Here is a 20,618-nt window from a genome sequence, read left to right as displayed (position 1 = left end):
AAGTTATCGAGTCATTCTCTTTTTATACGATCCTACATAGGGGCTCGTTCTAACTTTTTATAATCAGATACATTAATTATTGTCGATTAGTGCACGAATCGCATAATTGGTTTTCTGATTTCAAAGGCCGTTTTATAATTGGCATGAGAGGCGTGAAGTAAAATCGTCTCTCAATCCTGTGTGGTTCTGTGTGGTCATCTAATTATATTACCTGTGTGGTTATATACATAAAATATTTTTCTTTTTTGCAAGACAAATTATTAATATCATTACGTCGAAGAAAAAGTTAACCTCAACGCCGACGCGCATTCAGCCTTCACGAACAGCCAAGCGTTATACCATAACCGGGATGGCTGAGATCGATGAGTTGCGATGTCAAAATGCGGAACAAATGGCGACGATTGCAGCTATGAATACTAGGATGGAAACTCTTCAGGAGCAGCTGAAAGCTTTATTGGATGAGCGAACAACTGTCCAAGTGGCGTTACGCGAATCTCAAGATCGAGAACTGGAAGTTGAATTTGCACGCCGTGAAGCTGAAGCCGCGCGTGAAGCAGTGGAAAATGAGAATCGACGACTTCAGGAAGAAACTGCAGCGGCACGTGAAGCAGCGGAAAATGAGAATCGACGACTTCAGGAAGAAACTGCAGCGGCACGTGAAGCAGCGGAAGATGAGAATCGACGACTTCAGGAAGAAACTGCAGCGGCATGTGCGACAGCAAACGGTGAACAACGACAATTTCAAGGAGCAATTGGGCAACACAATCAATTTGACCGTCCCAGGTGCGATCAACAGCATGATGCTTTCGCAGCTAACATTTTGGCTGATGCTAATCAAGTCCCAAGATATTTTCCGTCTTCGTACAATAATTATCCTCTAATTCCTAGCAGTTCTAATTTGCATTATTTTGAGGATAGACTTGGGCGACGTCTTACAGCCAGTACGACGATGGACTCACTGCCTAAGTTCTCCGCGAGTAATACTACGCAAACAGTCAAGAAATGGATCGCTCGTGTAAACGAAGATGCAGAAATAAACGAATGGACGGAGAAAGAGACGTTTGTAGCGGCAAAAAGAGCTTTGGCTGGTGCGGCACGTCGTTGGTTTGACAGCCAAGAAGGAATTAAGACTTGGTCAGTATTGCAGCAAAAATTAAATGAAAATTTTGGTCGCGCATTAAGATCTTGCGATGTGCATGAAAAGTTACGTAATCGCAAGCGTAAAAAAGATGAAACAGTCGAAGAGTACGTGCGTGAAATGCAGTACATTGCGTCTCAGGCTAATTTAGCTGAAGATGTTGTACAAGAATATACAGCCATTGGTTTCACTGAGGACAAATATGCGCGTGCCACACTCATGACTGCTCAATCTTCTTCGACTTTCAGAGATCTATTGGAAGCTTATAATAAGCTGGGTTTATCTGTTAATCATGCATCCCACAGTGAACAAGCTCCTGCTAATAAATTTCGAGACAGAAAATGTTACATTTGTCAGAAAATAGGTCACATCAGTCGTGATTGTAAGCAGAAATTCAACGAAAAAAAAGCTGATGAGAGCGTTTTGCAGAACGAACAAAAATCATATAATCAAGAAAAACCGAAGATTAGGTGTTTCAAGTGCAATGAGTTAGGTCACATCGCTCCCAAGTGTCCAACGTCAGTAAAAAATAAGTCTGCTTCGACGCCAGTAGTCAATCACATCGTATACAAGAGTGGCAACCGCAGTTATTTATTTGGAATCGTTGGTGGTGAAAATATTCGATGTCAAATCGACAGTGGTGCCGATCGCAATGTTATGCGTAAGGACTTTTACGATATCATAGCTGCGAAATATGCATTGGTGAATGAACATGTGACGCTTCAAGGCTCTGGTGGCTTAATATATGCAATTGGCAGTGTTAATGTTCCTACAATTTTAGGCGGTTCAATGTATAATCTTACTTACACTGTGGTTAATGAAGATTGTTTGCCTACTAAAATACTAATAGGTGACCCAATTCTTGATTTAGCTGAAATTAAACTTCACCGAGACGGACCGTCAATTGAACCACTAGTAGGTAATGATTACGTGCTACTCATTGAAGAGGAATGCGAAGAAAAAAGTCCAATTGAAATTGCAGTTAATCGTGTTCCTGAATCTTATCAAGCGCAGGTGCGTGAAGTTTTACAGAACTATAGTTCTAGTACGCCGTCCGAGACTTCATTGAAAATGTGCATAAAAATCAAAGATTGCAAGCCGATAGCAAGTCATCCACGACGTCTCTCTCCTGCTGAAGAAGCTGAAGTTAGACAGCAGATTGACGAGTGGGTTCGTTGCGGTATCGTCAAGCCAGGTGCATCAGAATACGCAGCTCCGCTTGTTGTGGCTTGGCGCAAGGATGGAAGAATACGAGTTTGTATAGATTACAAAAGGCTCAATAAGGTCGTGGAGCGAGATCACAACCCATTACCTCTTATTGAAGATGCAGTGGACGCTACAGCAGACTCAGTAGTTCATTCAGTAATGGATTTGAAAGATGGATTTTTTCATATTGATGTCGCTGAGGAATCACAGAAGTATTTGGCGTTTATTACTCCATGGGGTCAATATATTCCAATGAAAGCTCCATTTGGTTTTTGCAATTCGCCACCCGTTTTTCAACATTACATTCGCCAAGTATTTCAACCTCTCATTGAGAAAGGAGTAATTATTATATACATGGATGATATTTTTATCAAAGCTTCAAACGAATCGGAAGCTTTTCAACGATTGCAAGCAGTACTTGAATTGGCGAGTGTTCATGGACTAAAATTCAATTGGAAAAAATGTTATTTGCTACAAAGACGAATTGAATTTCTCGGTTATGTCATACAAGAAGGAGTAGTAACACCAGCTGCAAACAAAATTGAAGCGCTCCGTACTTATCCTAAGCCTGTGACTCAAAAGCAACTACAACGTTTTTTGGGATTAACTAGTTATTTCCGTAAATTCATATTTCATTATGCTAAAATGGCCAAGCCTTTAAGTGATATGTTGCGCAGCAGTGCAAAGTTTATATGGGAAGCACCTCAAGAGAAAGCTTTTCAAGATTTGAAATCAATACTTATGAATGCTCCTGTTCTTCAATTATATCGGCCTGATCGTGAAACTGAGTTGCATTGCGGTGCGTCGAAAGATGGTTACGGCGCCATACTTTTGCAGCGATCGCCAGACGATAAAGCCTTTCACCCAGTTTACTACATGAGTAGGAAAACAACTGAAGCTCAACGAAAGTACCATAGTTATGAGCTTGAAACTCTTGCAGTTGTGCGTGCTTTAGAAAAGTTCAGGATTTATTTACATGGACTGCATTTCAAGATTGTGACAGACTGCAAGGCGTTGCAGCAAACACTGAACTGCAATGACTTAAAACCTAAGTTGGCAAGATGGGCTATGCTTTTTGAGATGTTCGACTACTCACTTGAACATCGCGCAGGATCGCGGATGCAGCACGTCGATGCGCTTAGCAGAAGAGACTGTGTATTGCAAATTCATGATCCAATAATTGAAAGACTCATGTGGGCGCAGGAATTTGATGAAAAGCTTCAAGCTATTCGCTCCATTCTTCAAGACAGAGCTTTTAAAAATTACACCCTAGACAACGGGCTTGTCTATGAAGATAGGGGTGGTAAGCGATTATTAGTCGTGCCAAAAGGAATGCGTGAGGAAATTATTAAACGTGCACATGAATTTGGACATTTTGGTGTGAAGAAGACGATGGAAAAGTTGCTTCAAGAATTTTCTATGGAAAACATGCAAAAACAAGTGGAAAAAGTCATTAGCAGTTGTGTGCCATGTATTCTAGGAGCAAGGAAAGAAGGCAAGCAAGAAGGATTCTTACGACCGATTCCAAAAGAAGATGCTCCTATGCACACTTGGCATGTTGATCATATTGGGCCTTTGCCAGCTACTTGCAAGGATTATCGCCATTTACTGGTTATAGTAGATGGATTTGCTAAATATACGTGGCTTTTTGCAACAAAAACAAAGAATTCGGAAGAATCTATTAAAAATTTTAAAATTTTGCAACAGCATTTTGGTAATCCTGACCGGTTGGTTACGGATCGTGGTGGAGCTTTAACGTCTGTCGCTTTCGAAAAATTTTGCAAGATTAATAAAATTGAGCTTCACGCGGTGACAACTGGAGTGCCAAGAGGAAATGGTCAAGTGGAGCGTGTGCATAGTGTTCTTATTGCCATTTTCACTAAAATTACCGCTGAGGAACCTAAAACGTGGTATAAGTATTTAACACGTGTGCAGCACGCTGTAAATGGTACTTATCATCGATCAATAGCAATATCTCCATATGAGCTTTTATTCGGAACAAAGCTGAAGACACCTCAAGATTTTAAAATTTCTGAGCTAATGGATAAATTACGTCAAGAAAATTATGATCAATCAAGAAGTCAGTTACGTAAGGTTGCAGTAAAGCAAATTGACAAGGTGCAGCGAGAAAATTGCAAAGCTTTCAATTCGCATCGAAAACCTGCTTTTCAGTATCGACTTGGTGATATTGTGGCTATAAAGCGTACGCAGTTCGGCTCAGGATTGAAGCTTGCGGCTAAGTATTTGGGACCTTATCAAGTTTCTCAGTTAAAAGGTGCTGATCGATATGAAGTAAGAAAATTAGGTGATGGAGAAGGTCCCCGGAAAACAAGTACTGCTGCTTATTTAATGAAGCCGTGGAAAGGTTTAGTGGACGATTTGGAGCCTGACGACTACGACGATGAGGCGGATATCTCTGAGCTGTTTGATGGAAATAATAGTGGCAGCGATGAAGATGAATTATTGTGTGACGAATGAATTTTATTTTATGTTTTGAAATTTGTGTTATATTCCATTCAAATTCTTTCTGTTTTAAATAATTTAATTTGTTTTTGGATTTATTGCTCGTGGTCGAGCTGATGTCAGATATGGCCGTGTGGAATGAGAGATGAGTATGTGAGTGAAGGAAGTAGAAGAAACAAAGGAGAGAGCTTGCAGAAAAAGAAGCTTAGCAACGAAAAATCGGAGTCTGTTGGTTGTTGAGCGTCGATCAGGACGCAACGCTTGAGAGAAAGAAAATAAACTCATATTTAATTAAAGTTATCGAGTCATTCTCTTTTTATACGATCCTACATGTCTAATCCTTGTGGATAGCTAATCCACGTGGATAATACACGTGGATATCCGTACAATTTTTTTCAAGTGGGTTAACATATTATTTTCATTACTTTATCGCACTGTTTTTTAGAGTATAAATTAAGTAAACAGAAAATTGAATTTTTCACTTCTATTAATAAATTCAAAAGCAATGAAACTCACTCGAATAATTTTCTGCCAGTTTCCCATATAAGACCAGAATTATCGCAATTTTTTGGAGAGTCTATAAGTTTATCAGTCAAATTCATTTCTCTCAAAGCTGTGACCAACACGTACCTGAAACAAAATATGCTGTCTAAGAAACTGCAATCAAAAATATATAATAAAAAGTAAAAAAACTAGTTTTAATGTGAGTTTTCTTTTATAATTATTAGGCTGTTTTTAAAAAGTTGAAAACCACGATGTAATAATCTTAATGACTTCAATATCACAAAATATGAAGCCAGTTTCAGCTCTGAAGGGGACAGACTGGTTTTTCACACTGTAATTAAAAAATATCTATATACTGTGTTCTACCCAAAATATGTCATGCCTAATATATTTTTTTTTTGTAAAGTGAAGTACTTCTACAATCGAGAATCCATTTACTATTGCTATCGTCTGTATAATTCAATTCACTTATGCACGCGAAGTAAAAATCATCTTCGGCTACACTCGCATGTTGACCATTGTTATGACTATCATTGTTGTTCTTCGATCTACAGTGTAATGCTATAATACCTTTTCTTTTAAACCTGATACAGGTCACATTTAAAAACTTATTTCTCTTGTCCTTGAATTTAGACTGTCTTCAACTTTCTCATTTTTATCTCTATTATAAGTTTTATTGAAAGAGGCAGCCATAGCACGTGTGGAATCAGAATTGGAGTTTCTCTCCTGTGATCTTTCCAAAATTTTTACTTTGAGCACATCCGCTTTGAGCAATTCATCTCTTGTTTCTATGAGAAGATGAAAAATTTCAAAAGAGGCTGGCAAACTATACAACATCATAATTGAAACCATTACGTTCATGAATGTCCGTGATAAAGACATAAGAATGAAAATGGTCCTATCATGAACCAGAGTTTGAAAATTGAAGTGTGACAATTTTATGGAGATAATTTTTCGATTCACTAGTAGACTAATTTGTGTCAGTCATAGACTCACAGTATTATCATATGTGCCTAGCATAGTAATGCTCTACGACCCTGAGGAAGTAGGCAAAAGGGCAATGAAAAACGTTGATCGGTGTTCAGTAAAATAGTATATTTTGCACCTAGGGAGTGAAAAAACAATTTTTTGTGAATCCTCCGGCCTAAAGTAACATTTTCATTTCGCTCAGTGGAAGTAAAATGTTACTTTAGGGTGGGGTAGCACAAAAAAGAAGTTTTGACGACCTATGAGGTAAAATTTTGTGTTGTTATTTTCCTGACGATGTGAATTTTTGTTGTGGTGAAAGAGCCGTACTGGGTACTACTTTCACTGCTGAGACTATATAAATAATGCAGTAAAATAACGAAATTGTATTTTCCAAAGGATTGTATCTTACTACTATAACAATACTAGGGGACTCTGTCCCCCTGCTCGCCCCACTCGCCAATCCCCCGATTAAGTTTAACACTTAAATAAAAAAAATAATGATATTTTTAATTATAAAATGGTCAAGTATTTTATTGATAAAAAATTTAAGAAAAAAAAAATCTGTAGAAAAATAAATTTTGTATAAAAAAATTTTGTAAAGCAGTTACAAAATATACGTTATTGTTATCAATTTAACTACACTCGGTAACAAAATTATCGGAATAAAAAATTTCAGCAAAATTCAAATGCTTCTATTTTGGGCAATAGGCATAGATGTGCTATATGCATGATAATATACATGACACTTATGCCCGACTCCTACACAGAAAGAAAGGGAGGCTCTCTTAGCCCCCTCTATCAGCGAGCACTGCTCTTTGTGCGTTTGGTGCGAAGCCGTTCGGATTTTGTAGCAGTGTGACTCTAAGTTGGGCGCGATTCGATCCAAAGTCGCCGGGACGACACGGGCGACTCGAACTTGGGATCGAATCGCGCCCAACTTAGAGTCACACTGCTACAAAATTCGTACGGCTTCGCACTCAACGCATAAACAGCACTGCACGCCTATGTGGAGGCTAAGAGCGCCTTGTTTTCTTTCCGTGTATGGCAAATTCCCGGCCATTGAAAAAAGACGGGCAATGGTGACAAATTTTTTTTAAATTAAATAAAAAATTGAAATTTCATTGTAATTTTCCAATTTTAATATATATTATAGAGCTTCAGCTTCCCTTTCCAATGATAGTTTCAGTTTTGAAAAATTTTAAAAATTCGCTTCTGGACGCAAGTTTGAATTTTGGGTTGCACTCATGCCCGCCTCTCTCCTATTTATCGTATCGACACGATTTTTTTAAATCACTTGTGAATTTCACGTGATTTATGCATGATTTTCGCGTGGTTTTCACCATTATTAATTTATTTTTTTGTAACTGCTCCCCAAAAATTCCACTGCTCTTCCACGGGGAGCAATTTTTACAACTCCTCCACTGCAAATCCACCGGGATTTAGGTACTTTTATATAATAATATAGTTAAATTGATAATAATAACGTATATCACTTATAACAATTATATGTGATAGGTACTTTTATAATAATACAAAGGTACTTTTATACATAGGTACTTTTATAATAAACAACAAAAAATTTCATCGAGATTTTGTCGATTTTTAAATGCTTCTATCTTGGGCTATATTTATCGTATCGACACGATTTGTTTTGCTTTTTTAGAAATATTGTCTTCTTTAAATCCATATATACTATGATTAGGTTCGAGTCAATATCAAGTTAACAGTAGTATTTGAGCACAACACTAAAAATTACTGAAAAAAATTGATTGCTTAAGGTGGTTCTTTCAGTTTAAGTTTTACTATAGTGAACTTTTGCCTAGAGCTGTATATTATGTATGCGAGCCTGAACGCAGCTGATTCACTTTGACGTGAAAAATCTGCCCTGTTTTATGATGTACAGGCTGAAAGATGAGGGTTTTTTCTATAAACCCTGTACACTCCGATACCCTAACAAATTAATGTTTGCTTATAAATAATTGATGAATGTGGGCGTTCTATAAGGCTAATATTAAAAATAATATACACTAAATAACATACACTAAAATAACATACACTATTACAAAGTACTCTTTTCAACGAGTAATTTAAAAAAAATAGAGCCCTCTACGATTTTTTAACGTCCTGTAGGTCGATTTGAAGATACTATTTTCTGGGCATTTCGCGTACACCTTCATGAAACATGAAAGTAAATGTTATTGTAGAAGTGCTGAAGGACCTCTACAATATTTTTTGTTACGAAGGTGCTGAAGGACCTTTGTAGCAATGAGCTTTATTGCAAAAGTACTGAGGGACCTTTGCAATAAATGAAAGCAGTTGATATTGTAGAAGTACTGAAGGACCTCTACAATATTTCATAGATTTTGTTACAAAAGTGCCGAAGGACCTTTGTAACAAGTCGAAAAAGATTTTATAGTAAAGGTGCTGAAGGACCTTTACGATAAATAGTTGTTAGTAAGATTAGGATAACTCGGGTAAAAATGATTGTATAGGCTTTAATTAAGGGTGAAGTCCCAGCAGCCTAAGCAACGCTCGAGTCAAACGAGTCTGTTAAAGTTACTTTAGTAACTAGATCTAGTAAGTAACTAAATCTAGCGAACTTTACTCAAAACTAGGCAGTGAGTGCATTGGTACTGAGCACCTATGCTGCTCGTTAGACTGCCTTGGTTTGACTGAGTATTGAGACTGATTCTTGCCTCTGAGGAGGCCCGTATTTATACGCTTTCTGCGGAGTACCCAAAAGTGGGGACGAGCAACCATCGTGTTGGACCGATCGGCGGGCGTTTGTGGCAAACTGACTTTATTGATTTTGCTTAAAAACTATTACAATGAAAAATATTAACTTAAAATTATGATACAAAATTGTGCTATGGTGTTACAAGTGTTTTCATATCAAATATTATACAGTGCAGTGAAATATACAGTAGTGAACGACTTGTGTAAAAAAAAGTGACGTTATGCAATAAATAAATAAAGTGCTGTTTACAATAATGTTTTTTGATAGAAGTGTTCTAAATGTATTTTGATGTGAATAAGTTAAATAAAATAAAATGATTTGATTAATATTTTAAGCTGTAACATAGTTGTAACTGTTCATAGAAATAGTAGCATATGTTGTATGATGACTCGGCAGTTTCAAGGTTACGCCGATTCATCAATCAATTTGTATATTATAACTTGTGATTTAAGGTCTGAACCTATTTAACATAAGAATACAAGTATCCTAATAAAACATCGCTAGGTGTTATAATTGTTTTGTTCATTATTTAAATTAAATAAAAGTTCGCCATGTGAATGCACATGGTGATATTTAAGTTCCAAATTTAATTATTAATATAAATGTTTGTGGTTTTATTTTTATATTTTCTGATAGCTTGTTTTATTAAGCGTCGTTTAATTTTATTGTTATGTACTTATTATTAATTTTAATATTATTAATAAAAGAGTAAAACCTATGGTAATTATGGTAAGGTAGATTATGATAATGTAGTATGGTGAGGAATGGTAAAGAATGGTAAAACAACGGTACCGGCGCAGGCATAGATGTTATGATTGGGAATTTCGGTGCGTTGCCGCCTTATTCAAAAAGGAGACGTAGCTAGCTATGTAGGACGTCACACCAGACAAAAAAATCGATCTTTTTCCAAAAGTTTGTGTAAAAAAAATTAAATTATCTCAACCTGAGTACCTGTTAAAAGTTTGATGGTAGATAAAAAATAAAGAAGTATCTAAAATTTTAAAAGCATCGGTTCATTACTGTTTGAGTTACATTTCACATGGATTTATAAAACGCCTTTTTGTGAAATCTATATGTTAAGAGACACACAATTTTTATTTGTCGAAATAACATTGTTCAAATTAGTGAGAAACGTAACACAAAAAGTATTGATCCTATTCTTTTGGCAAGTTTTGAAGAAGTATTAAAGATAATTTAAACTTCATATTTTGAACATTACAAAATATTGTAAAAATATCATAAAAACGTACAAACTATCTTTGATGTGACTCTTTTCATCAGTTGCATTTATTAATCTGAGTCCTAAGGCACCAGTCGGTATATTTTTGGAGTTGAGAGCTTGCTCAGTTACAATCCAAACTGCACCAGTACCTGTCATATTCATTTCTGCTGCATTTTTAAAAATAACATCTGCATCTTGTTCGCTGAAACAATACAATATGTAATAAATAAATTAGGATGGTTTCTCAGAAAAATTTAATAATCAATGTTCCACTGATAGTCTAGTCAAATTAGTTTCGAACGTGAAAAAATTCGCAACCGGTGTTTTTCACCGGGATTCGTTAGGGTTCGATGGTAGGAATGAAGTAATAACAAATGCTACAGTTAAGTCGATTGAAATTTCAACATTTGGGCCCTTTGAAATTAGGAAAATCGGTTTTTCGGCTACAGATTGAAAACCGTACATTTTATGAAAAAAAGTTTCAAACAAAAATTGTAGGTTCTTGCAAGACCTTCAATTTGACATATATAACATTGGAAATCGGTTCATTTGTTTTTTTAAAAACGCCTCAATCGTCAATAACTCAACTGTGGCATTTGTTATTACTTCAATCCTACAATCGAACCCTAACGAATGTGTGTGGTGAGAAACGACGGTTGCAAATTTTTTCACTTTTAACATAGAGTCAGATCTAATTAGACTGGACTATGATACAAAAAACAGTGTAAAATCATACATCAAATTTCAGAATGCAAATTTATCAATTTTGTGAATATGGTTGAAGCCGAACCATCAATTATTGAAAATAATGAGCTGTGCTTATTTAGCGAGAATTGGAAAAATAACATGCTAGAGTGTCCCTTCATTTATTTTTGATTTTTTGAAAATTTTAGATGATTATTAAAAATTTTTTTTTTGGGGAGGGGGGGGGTATATCTCTTAATCATTATAACTATTGATGTTCCGAAAAATTGTACATAAAAAGGCTATGCTAATTTACGCAGTTCAAAAAATGGATTTTTTAAATTTCATTCTTGGAAAGTAAATATCTTCGAGAAGATTGTTTCAAAATTTCAGAGGAATAGGAGCCTTTTAAGTACACTCTCTCCCACTTGAAGCACTCGAATCTCCTAGTGCGTGTGTACACAAAAAAACTTTAAACGCATTTTTCAATACAGTTCCGGTGATTTCTCGAAAACTATTTGTCTGCAATTTTAACTACATATTTAATACGTAGTCACCTACCCAATGATTGAAAGCATACCAGTGAATGAAAGCACTTATTTAAATAAAAATTATTAATTGATAACGACATTATTCATGAACGACGAATTTTTATGCTATTCTTGGGTATTATTGCTAACTATTCGAAAGATTATCAGATCCAGAATCAATATAGTTTAACGATAGGAATTAATTTACGAACGCATCGTTCGCTGAGCCGTAAAATATGGTCATTTTGTACTGTAACGGAAAAATAGATTTTCGCGTTAAGGGGGGAAAGGCACCTAAAATCTCAAAAAAAAAATTTTTTTTTTATTGACTTTTTGATAGGATTTTTCCTCAGTTTTCTAGTGCCGTGATCGGAATTTCAAAATTTTAACTGTATCGTGATGTACAGCCTATTTAGTACCGTTACTTTTACGATTTTTTAGAAAAAATGAACTCAAAGATATATCGTTGCCATTCTCTCATGAATCTCGAGACTTTCATAAGTCGGTACGCCATCTATTGATACTCGTTTCATTCTTTGGTTAGAGTACATCAAGCAGAAATTTGTTTGTTTACATGGCTATGGGTATAAAGTAACGCCACCACTCGCAGCACGTGGGTTTCGGCATATCTTCTGTCTCTCTCAGTTTCGTGCGCGAGCCCGGATCAAATGTCAATAACAGTCTGCTGACTGCTTCTTGATTTTCCAATAGCTAAAAATAACATTTTTTTGAAAGTGAAAAAAGTATATGTAGACTGCAATTATATCTTTGCAACTAAACATAGTGTTTCATAATGAAGCTATAAAAATGTTTCAATAGTTTTTCATGAAAATGCGACATTTTTAGCAGTTCAAATTCAGGAAATACAGCAGTACATATGTCAATTGACATATATACATCAGTGTATATGTATGTCACTTATGTATGTGTATATGACTGTATCATATATCATATATATTATTGTATGTTGCATGTTATAAACAAGATTAGTGATGATTGATCAATTTAGAGTGATTTCATTTCCAATTATAGATTCAGTGATTAATGTTTTATGAATGTTAGTGAATAGGTAGAAGACTGAGTTCAAGTTCTAATGTGAGATTGTGCATATTTGTGTGAAAAGTTGATTTGGACATAACAAATTAGTTACCAGTTTCCACATAAAACCCATATTAGCGTATACTAACATTTTAATACAAATTATAAAATGTTTTAATGAAATTGGCGCATTTGGCTTTATGTGGCTGTCTGGGTTAATTGAACATTGTCCTTGTGGGTCCAATATGTTGAAAATTCCAATTGAATTACTGTTTTTTATTGTCCAAAAAGTTTTAGGCAGCCTCAGTGACATGAGAGTATCATTATGACATATATTGGTGTATTTTTGTTTTTTTGAACTCTTGGGCAGTTACGTTTCATCTCAAAAATGCTTTGTTGCCGTAACTTTCCATGTGAACCATTTGAGCAAATGAGCTGAAATTTTCAGGGATTGTTCTTGTTGGGAGCCTTTCTACATAGCGCAATCAGCGCGGGGCTTCTCAGCCTCCCTTGCAGGCCCCAATTTCATGAGCGTGTGTTCGCCGAGAGATTATAGAGTGAGTGCTCTCTGGCGCCGCCTATCGACACACACGCGTCAGTTGGTTGCTGCTGTGCACTCGAGCAGGACACGAGAGTAAACCACGCTTTGCTTATTCTTACTTAACATTAAATAAATAGTCATACGATTACAGAAATAAAGTGTTCACTGTTTTTTTCCCATCACAATTTCCTCTCCGGCGCTAGGACAGTAAATTTGATTTTAGTCCAACAGATTATGGGCCCAGTACGCCGAGAGTGATAATACGTGAGATAGTGAACAAAAGAGATAAAAAGTTTGTTTTGTAAAGAAGCATAGAGGGCAAAACTCTTCAAAGATGAACAACGATCAAACTACAAAAAAGTAAGTAATTCCTTATGTTCTATTGCGTATAGTAGTAGAGAGATATTTAACGCATAGTTACATATTCGGAAGGGTCGTGTTCCTTTTTGTTGTTTTTTTTTGTCGTTCTGTGTGCGGTGCAGGACATAACATAGCCTCGTTCTTTTCTTTCATAGAGTTTTCCACCATAGATTATTAGAGTTAATAAAAAAATTTTGTCATCCATTGTTCGACCCTGACAGGCGCGAAACAAAACATCGCGACAAGCCGTACGAGTTCGAACGTGTTTACGTACACGGCGCACCTACTGCGCAGCACGTGCGAGAACACGTTGCCACATATATACACATACAAGCGCGTGCGAGAGACCGTCATTTGCCGTGAGCAAATTTGTAAAAGATGTCGGCCATCTTGTATAGAGTAGAACCGTGGCTTTCTTCCTCGACGGGCAAGAAGCACGATGCGAGCGCGCAGCACATACATCGTGCGTATGTATAATCGGGTATATGTGTCGCCGCGTTACCGTCGTGTATACTGCCGTGCATATACATGTGCGTAATAGCGCGAATCCTTTTGGCACGATGCTCGCGCGAATTAAATAGGGCCGTGTATGTAGAATATTTGTATTTTTTTCAGAATGCGAGAGCATGCATGGAAGGTGCATAGTAGATATGCGCGTATTGTGATTAATCAGATCATACATAAATGTAAACAATCGGGAGGCTATTGCACAGCAACCGAATTAATATCTGTGCAGGTCGGTAGAGAAGGAGGCCTGTACACAAGTGCACGTACGTCTCTCCCAAACAGTAACGACAAAACAGTGGTACTGCTAGTCGGATTAGGAGGGAGTACTTGTGGCACGGGATAAACTCGATACCGACAGGCGACAACAGAACAATTCGGTCATATATGAATTCAGCGGTGCTGAATAAATACGCTGTTATACAATAAATCTAAATAAAAAATTCGTTTAGTTGGCCTAATCACAATACATTGAATTTTGTTTAACAGCACTGAAATCACGGAAGTCGCAGAGAACGGCACCCCTACCCCTATCGTCGATAAAACCTTGGAGAATGGGGATAAAAGAACAGATGACGAGTCAACTAGCGAAGGTAAAGAGTTATACCTAGCGTTCTTTATGTCGACTCCATAGAATTTTTTTTTCGAAAAAAAAAAATAATAATCAGTAAGTGCAAAGACAGAATACAGATCTGTACAGAGCCATTGAAAATCCATTAATATTTCTTTAATGCCTCTTTTAAAACGAATCTCAATTTTTCAATAAAATAACGTGTTTATTGAAAATTGTGTGGAGTGGATAGTTAAACAAATAGATTTGCTAAAGTACAGAGTTACGATTAAGCAATTTATGTGAAATACAAGTATACAAATTCCCTCATTATTTTTTTCATATTTGCATAAAAATTTAGGTAGCTCTGACGAAGATACGGACGAAGTTCTCGACAGACTCGAGGCTTTAGAGAAAGCTTTCGGGAAATAGAATGGACCGCCTGGCGAAAGCTGTCGACGTAATGGTCGAGTGGTCTTCCGACTTCAAGGCCCAGGCCGCCATCACACAGAAGGCCGTCCTGGATTGCCTGACCCTGCTCAAGTTGAATGCTGCAGATAGCGAGTCAGCTAAATCTTCAAATCCTCCGACCAAAGCCACCCTCAACACCACGTCACTGCTCAATTCAACAATAGCACCTGTAGATAGAGCCGGCTTAAATAATCAGTCTGTTCGCCCTCACTTGAACCCGCGTTTCCTAGGGTCAACTGCAGAGAATAATTCGAGACTAGAGACGTCCGGATTGAACTGCCAAAATAAAGTTAAAATAAAGCGCGACTACTGCCTTGATTCGAAAACAGACTATTCGGTCTGATTCGAATTCCTGAAATCGGAACTTAACTATTATGACCTACGCGACTACATTGACTCAGAGTGTGTCAGCTTTATCGACAGCGAGGTCGATAAGAAAAATTTGGAAAACGTTAGAGATCTGATTATAAGTAGGGTTGATAATATATACATCCCTCATGTCATAAAGTTAACCGATCCACTTGAAATTCTGAGGAAAATCAAGGAAATCAGGAAGGCAGAAAGTAACCTAGATCCGTTCTCGGTAAAAAGTGAGCTTTACACTATAAAGATGCGTGCTGGAGAGCGCGTTTCGGATTTTGCAGAAAGATTTGACGCGTTAGTACGTAAATATGAAAGCTGCGAAACATCTGATCATCTGACGGCCAATGACACTGCATGTGCTTGGTTCAAAGCCACCTTTGAGTGTTGTCCAGAGCTGAAATCTGCGAACATTCAAAAGAGAATGAACAAAGGTGTAAATATGACACTTAACGAGATGAAGACATGTATGTTACAAGCCGAGAATTTTAGAGAAAATTCGACGCCGTCAGCTAGAATAGCAGCATCAGGTGGGCAAGATGCAAGCACCACCAACACCAACAAAACCTGCTTCAGGTGCAACAAAAAAGGGCACATGTCGCCTGATTGTCCCCTGAAGCAGTACAACAGTTGGTACTGCTTTGGATGCAAGAGAGTGACGGATCACAAAACCGACACGTGCTCCAAGGCAGACCCGAAGAACGATGATTCTCAGACTAATTCCAAAAATAAGTCGAATGAACGCGGTAAAGGTGGTGGAAAAGCTAAGGCCGGAGGGAGCGGAAAACAACGAAAGCATCCATATAAACGTGGAAACAAAGATAAAGGTGAATGTTATCTTAGTAAATTAAGTAGAGTAGATTCAAATAACTTAGATAGCAGTCGAATAGAGTTTATAGCGGACTCAGGGGCAACCGAGCACATTACAAACAAATGGTTTGTACTTCATAATTTTGAAAAATGCGGCGGCAATATTAAATGCGCGAACAGCGATGAAAGTGCTAACATCTTAATAGACGGAAAAGGTACCCTGTGCTTAAAATCGACTATAAATAACGAAAAGATAGAGTTATCAAACGTCCTTTTAGCGACAAAAGCGTCTGAAAATCTGATTTCACTAAGAAAGTTTGCAGATTCAGGTTATTGTATTTATCTTGACAATGAAGTCCTTGAAATATCCGATAAAATGACCGGAAAAACGTATCTAACGGGGATATACGAGAAACCCAATTGGATTCTAAATTTCGAGGTAACTGACTTGAGACACGCCACATCGGACAGAGACGCTTGTCGGGCATGGGCACGCTTAGTTAACGTAGAAGATTTCGCGGATCAAGCGATGACGATAACCGAAGTGCCAATAGGGTCACCCTCAACGCTTGGGAGGGAGAACGAGCGAAACCCTGATAAGCCCGCGTGTATTGATATTCCGATTAGGCGCAAGATATTAGATTTAAATAACATAACCTCAATTACAGAAATAGAGTCCCTTAATAATGATAGACTAGATATAGAGAAATCAATACTATCCAAAATCCCGAATAAAGGCATGCTGTGGCACCTAAGACTAGGACACGCATCCCTTGAATATTTAAAGTTACTCCAAAAACAGGATGAGAAATTAAAAGACGTGAAATTTGGAAAAGACATCATGGACTGTGACACGTGTGCTCTAGCTAAAATGGAAAGAGTTCCATTTAAAAATGATAGGAGCAGATCAACTAGAGTACCACACACTATTCACTCAGACACCATGGGTCCCATTTCACCGGTGTCGTTTCCTGACGGTAATAAATTTATTATTGTCTTTATCGATGACTTTTCGAGGTATGCGAGAGTCTACTGTGTCAAGAGCAAGAATGATTCGGGAGAATGTCTAGAAAATTACATAGAGCATGTAAGAAACTTGACAGACAGCACCGAGAGAGTGTGTTATATTAGAGCAGATAATGGCACCGAGTTTACGGGAGGTAAATTCGCGGAAGTCATGAAGAAAGAGGGCATAAGTAGAAACTTTGCACCTCCATACACACCTGAATTAAATGGCACAGCGGAACGATTCAATAAAACAATCCAGTACAAAGTGAGAGCTTTAATGATAGACTCAGGAATACCTGAGTCAATGTGGGTACTGGCAGCAGAGGCTGCAACTCACGTGTACAACAGAACAACACATAAAAGTTTAAACTTCAAAACCCCTATTTCTGTTGCTAATGAAAATTTAAAAAGCCATCTCTTAGAGATAAGGAGATTCGGCTGCTTGAGCTATGTTAGAGTACCGATAGCTGAAAACAAGTTCTCGGAAAGGGCAATCAAAGCGTTTCTGGTTGGCCACACGCCCACAGGATACCTGCTCTGGCATCCGCAAACGAATAAATTTATAAATTCTAGGCATGTAAAATTCAATGAAAAGCTAGTCTACAAAGACAAAACTGGGAATAGAGATACCCAAGAAAATGAAGCAGAGTCAGTAGAAAAACTAGTAATAGAGAAAGAGCCAGTAACATTTGACGTGCCAACAGCTCCTGTAGAAACTGAGAGCGTTGAAGAAATCAAAAAGCCTCAGACTACGGCAAGAGTGCCCAAAAGGAAAACAGAATGTGTTCCACGGAGCATGCCAGAGCGGAAAGCTAAGAAAAATAAACTGAGGGATCCTGATTTCGTATACAGAGCCAAAATACCAGAAATCAAATTAGATGATGTCGAAGTACACGCAAATCTTGCCAAAATCAATAGAGACCCAGCAAACTACATTGAAGCTATGGAATCAGAACATAGAGATGAATGGAAAGCTGCTGTAGACGAAGAGCTTCGGTCCATGAAAGAAAATGAAGTCTGGATAATAGTCGATAAACCAGAAAAAAACTCAAAAGGTCAACGACTAAATCTCATAGATTCCAAATGGGTGTTCAAAATAAAAACCGAAGAGAACGGTAAACGGAAATATAAAGCAAGATTAGTAATCAGAGGATTCAAAGATAAAAATAGCTACACGCTAAAAGAGACTTATGCTCCAGTGTCAAGGCTGTCTACCATCCGAACTGCACTAGCAGTGATTAACAAACTGAATTTAGACGCAGTGCAATTAGATGTGAAAACAGCATTCCTGAATGGAAGTCTAGAGGACGAAATCTATATGACAATTCCTGACGGACTGACACTAGAAGAGAAAGCGGGAAAGACCAAGGTTTGTAAACTACAAAGGACGCTCTACGGACTTAAGACCAGTCCAAAGATCTGGAATCAAAGATTTACGACAGAGGTCAAAAAGCTCGGTCTAGAGAAAGACCTTCACGAGCCATGCCTTTTTACTTGGAGAAAGGAAGGCAAAGTTGCGATACTGGTATTATACGTGGATGATATAATACTAGCCAGCAACTGAAAACAGAGACTCGCAGAGATCAAAGAGACTCTTTGCAAAGCGTTCAAGATGAAGGACCTTGGAGAACCATCCAAATATCTTGGTATGGAGATCAGTAGAGATAGAAACCAAAATATTATGCGCCTGACCCAAGTAGAATACACGAACAAAGTCCTTGAGCGATTTAACATGAGCGAGAGTATTGTATGTTCACGATAAAGCGGACACTTTTTCCGATCAAATTAAAAATAGTTAGCGACACAAAAATTATAAGTAAAATACACCAAATTAAAGGAAAATGTATGAATTTTACGATGGTGTACTGATATATGCGATAAAAAATCAAAATTTGACATTGTAAAGGTGAGAAATACAAAGTGAAAAAAAAATTTTCGAATTTAGGTTAAAAATTAATCATATCATAAAGTTAATTTTTTTCAACGGTGTTTTGACACGAAAAATTAATGAGAAATTGCAAAATTAGACGATAATAAATTTTTTTCGCTGACTTTGAAAAAAATATTTTATGCTACAGCGCGAAGAAGAAGACCCCCTTAGCAACGGCTGCCAACAACTGACTACTTGCCGTCCGAACAAGTCTTTTCTTTTTCTGACGCTGAAGTTCGGATAGTACAATTTTCATTTGGAATTCGTGAAATTCAGCAAAACCAGTAGATCAATTCGCCGTTGATTGAGTTTTTGAATCGATCCAGAAAAATACAAGTTTATCTACCAACGAATTGAGGGATAAATAATTTTTGATACAGTAGATTTGTCAACATAAGCTAACTCGTGCTCGTTTCGATGGTTTCGCACGACTCAGCTGACTAGATGGATCAATTCACCGTCGATTGAGTTTATAAATAAATCCACAAAATGTTTAATTTATCTGCCGTCGAATAAACGAGAAAAATGAAATTCATCTCCTTGGCGAGTCGATTTGAAAGAGCGTACGCCATTTCAAGCCTACAATGACGATTCCGCATGATTCGGCCCTCTTCATAGATCAAATCGCCGTTGAATGAGTTTTTGAGTTAACTCACTGAAAAGAAAAATTAATACAACACATAATCGAGAAAAATAAAAAATCTCGGTCTTGACAGTCGATATCTGCAGGCGCTTGTCACTTCGTGCCCGTCACGAAGGTTTCGCGCGATACAACCCTTTTGACCGATCAAATCGCCGTTGAATGAGTTTTTGAGTTAATTCACAGGAAAGGAAAATTGATACAGCAACACATTATCGAGAAAAATAAAAAATCTCGGTCTTGACAGTCGATATCTGCAGGCGCTTGTCACTTCGTGCCCGTCACGAAGGTTTCGTGCGATACAACCCTTTCGACCGATCAAATCGCCGTTGAATGAGTTTTTGAGTTAACTCACTGAAAAGGAAAATTAATACAGCAACACATTATCGAGAAAAATAAAAAATCTCGGTCTTGACAGTTGAAATCTGCATTTTTTATTTTTCTCGATTATGTGTTGTATTAATTTTCCTTTTCAGTGAGTTAACTCAAAAACTCATTCAACGGCGATTTGATCTATGAAGAGGGCCGAATCATGCGGAATCGTCATTGTAGGCTTGAAATGGCGTACGCTCTTTCAAATCGACTCGCCAAGGAGATGAATTTCATTTTTCTCGTTTATTCGACGGCAGATAAATTAAACATTTTGTGGATTTATTTATAAACTTAATCGACGGTGAATTGATCCATCTAGTCAGCTGAGTCGTGCGAAACCATCGAAACGAGCACGAGTTAGCTTATGTTGACAAATCTACTGTATCAAAAATTATTTATCCCTCAATTCGTTGATAGATAAACTTGTATTTTTCTGGATCGATTCAAAAACTCAATCAACGGCGAATTGATCTACTGGTTTTGCTGAATTTCACGAATTCCAAATGAAAATTGTACTATCCGAACTTCAGCGTCAGAAAAAGAAAAGACTTGTTCGGACGGCAAGTAGTCAGTTGTTGGCA

At 37.3% G+C, this 20,618-nt stretch overlaps 1 protein-coding gene across 1 annotated transcript in view; it reads right to left on the bottom strand.

The window, feature by feature from the left end:
- Positions 1–20,618, bottom strand: part of LOC106651280 (glutamate [NMDA] receptor subunit 1) — a 90,099-nt gene that overhangs the window by 48,658 nt on the left and 20,823 nt on the right. Inside the window, exons 6-7 of the mRNA XM_023460334.1 lie at positions 10,268–10,441; positions 5,324–5,437 (exon numbers count right to left, since the gene is read on the bottom strand). Of these exons, the coding sequence (XP_023316102.1) occupies positions 5,324–5,437; positions 10,268–10,441 (288 nt within the window). The remainder of the gene's footprint in view (positions 1–5,323; positions 5,438–10,267; positions 10,442–20,618) is intronic.

This window comes from Trichogramma pretiosum, unplaced genomic scaffold (genome assembly GCF_000599845.2).
Source record: "Trichogramma pretiosum strain Unisexual culture from Peru unplaced genomic scaffold, Tpre_2.0 scaffold59, whole genome shotgun sequence".
NCBI lineage: Eukaryota > Metazoa > Arthropoda > Insecta > Hymenoptera > Trichogrammatidae > Trichogramma > Trichogramma pretiosum.
Note: the sequence above shows the minus strand (reverse complement) of the source record. Positions and strands in the feature narration are given on the sequence as shown.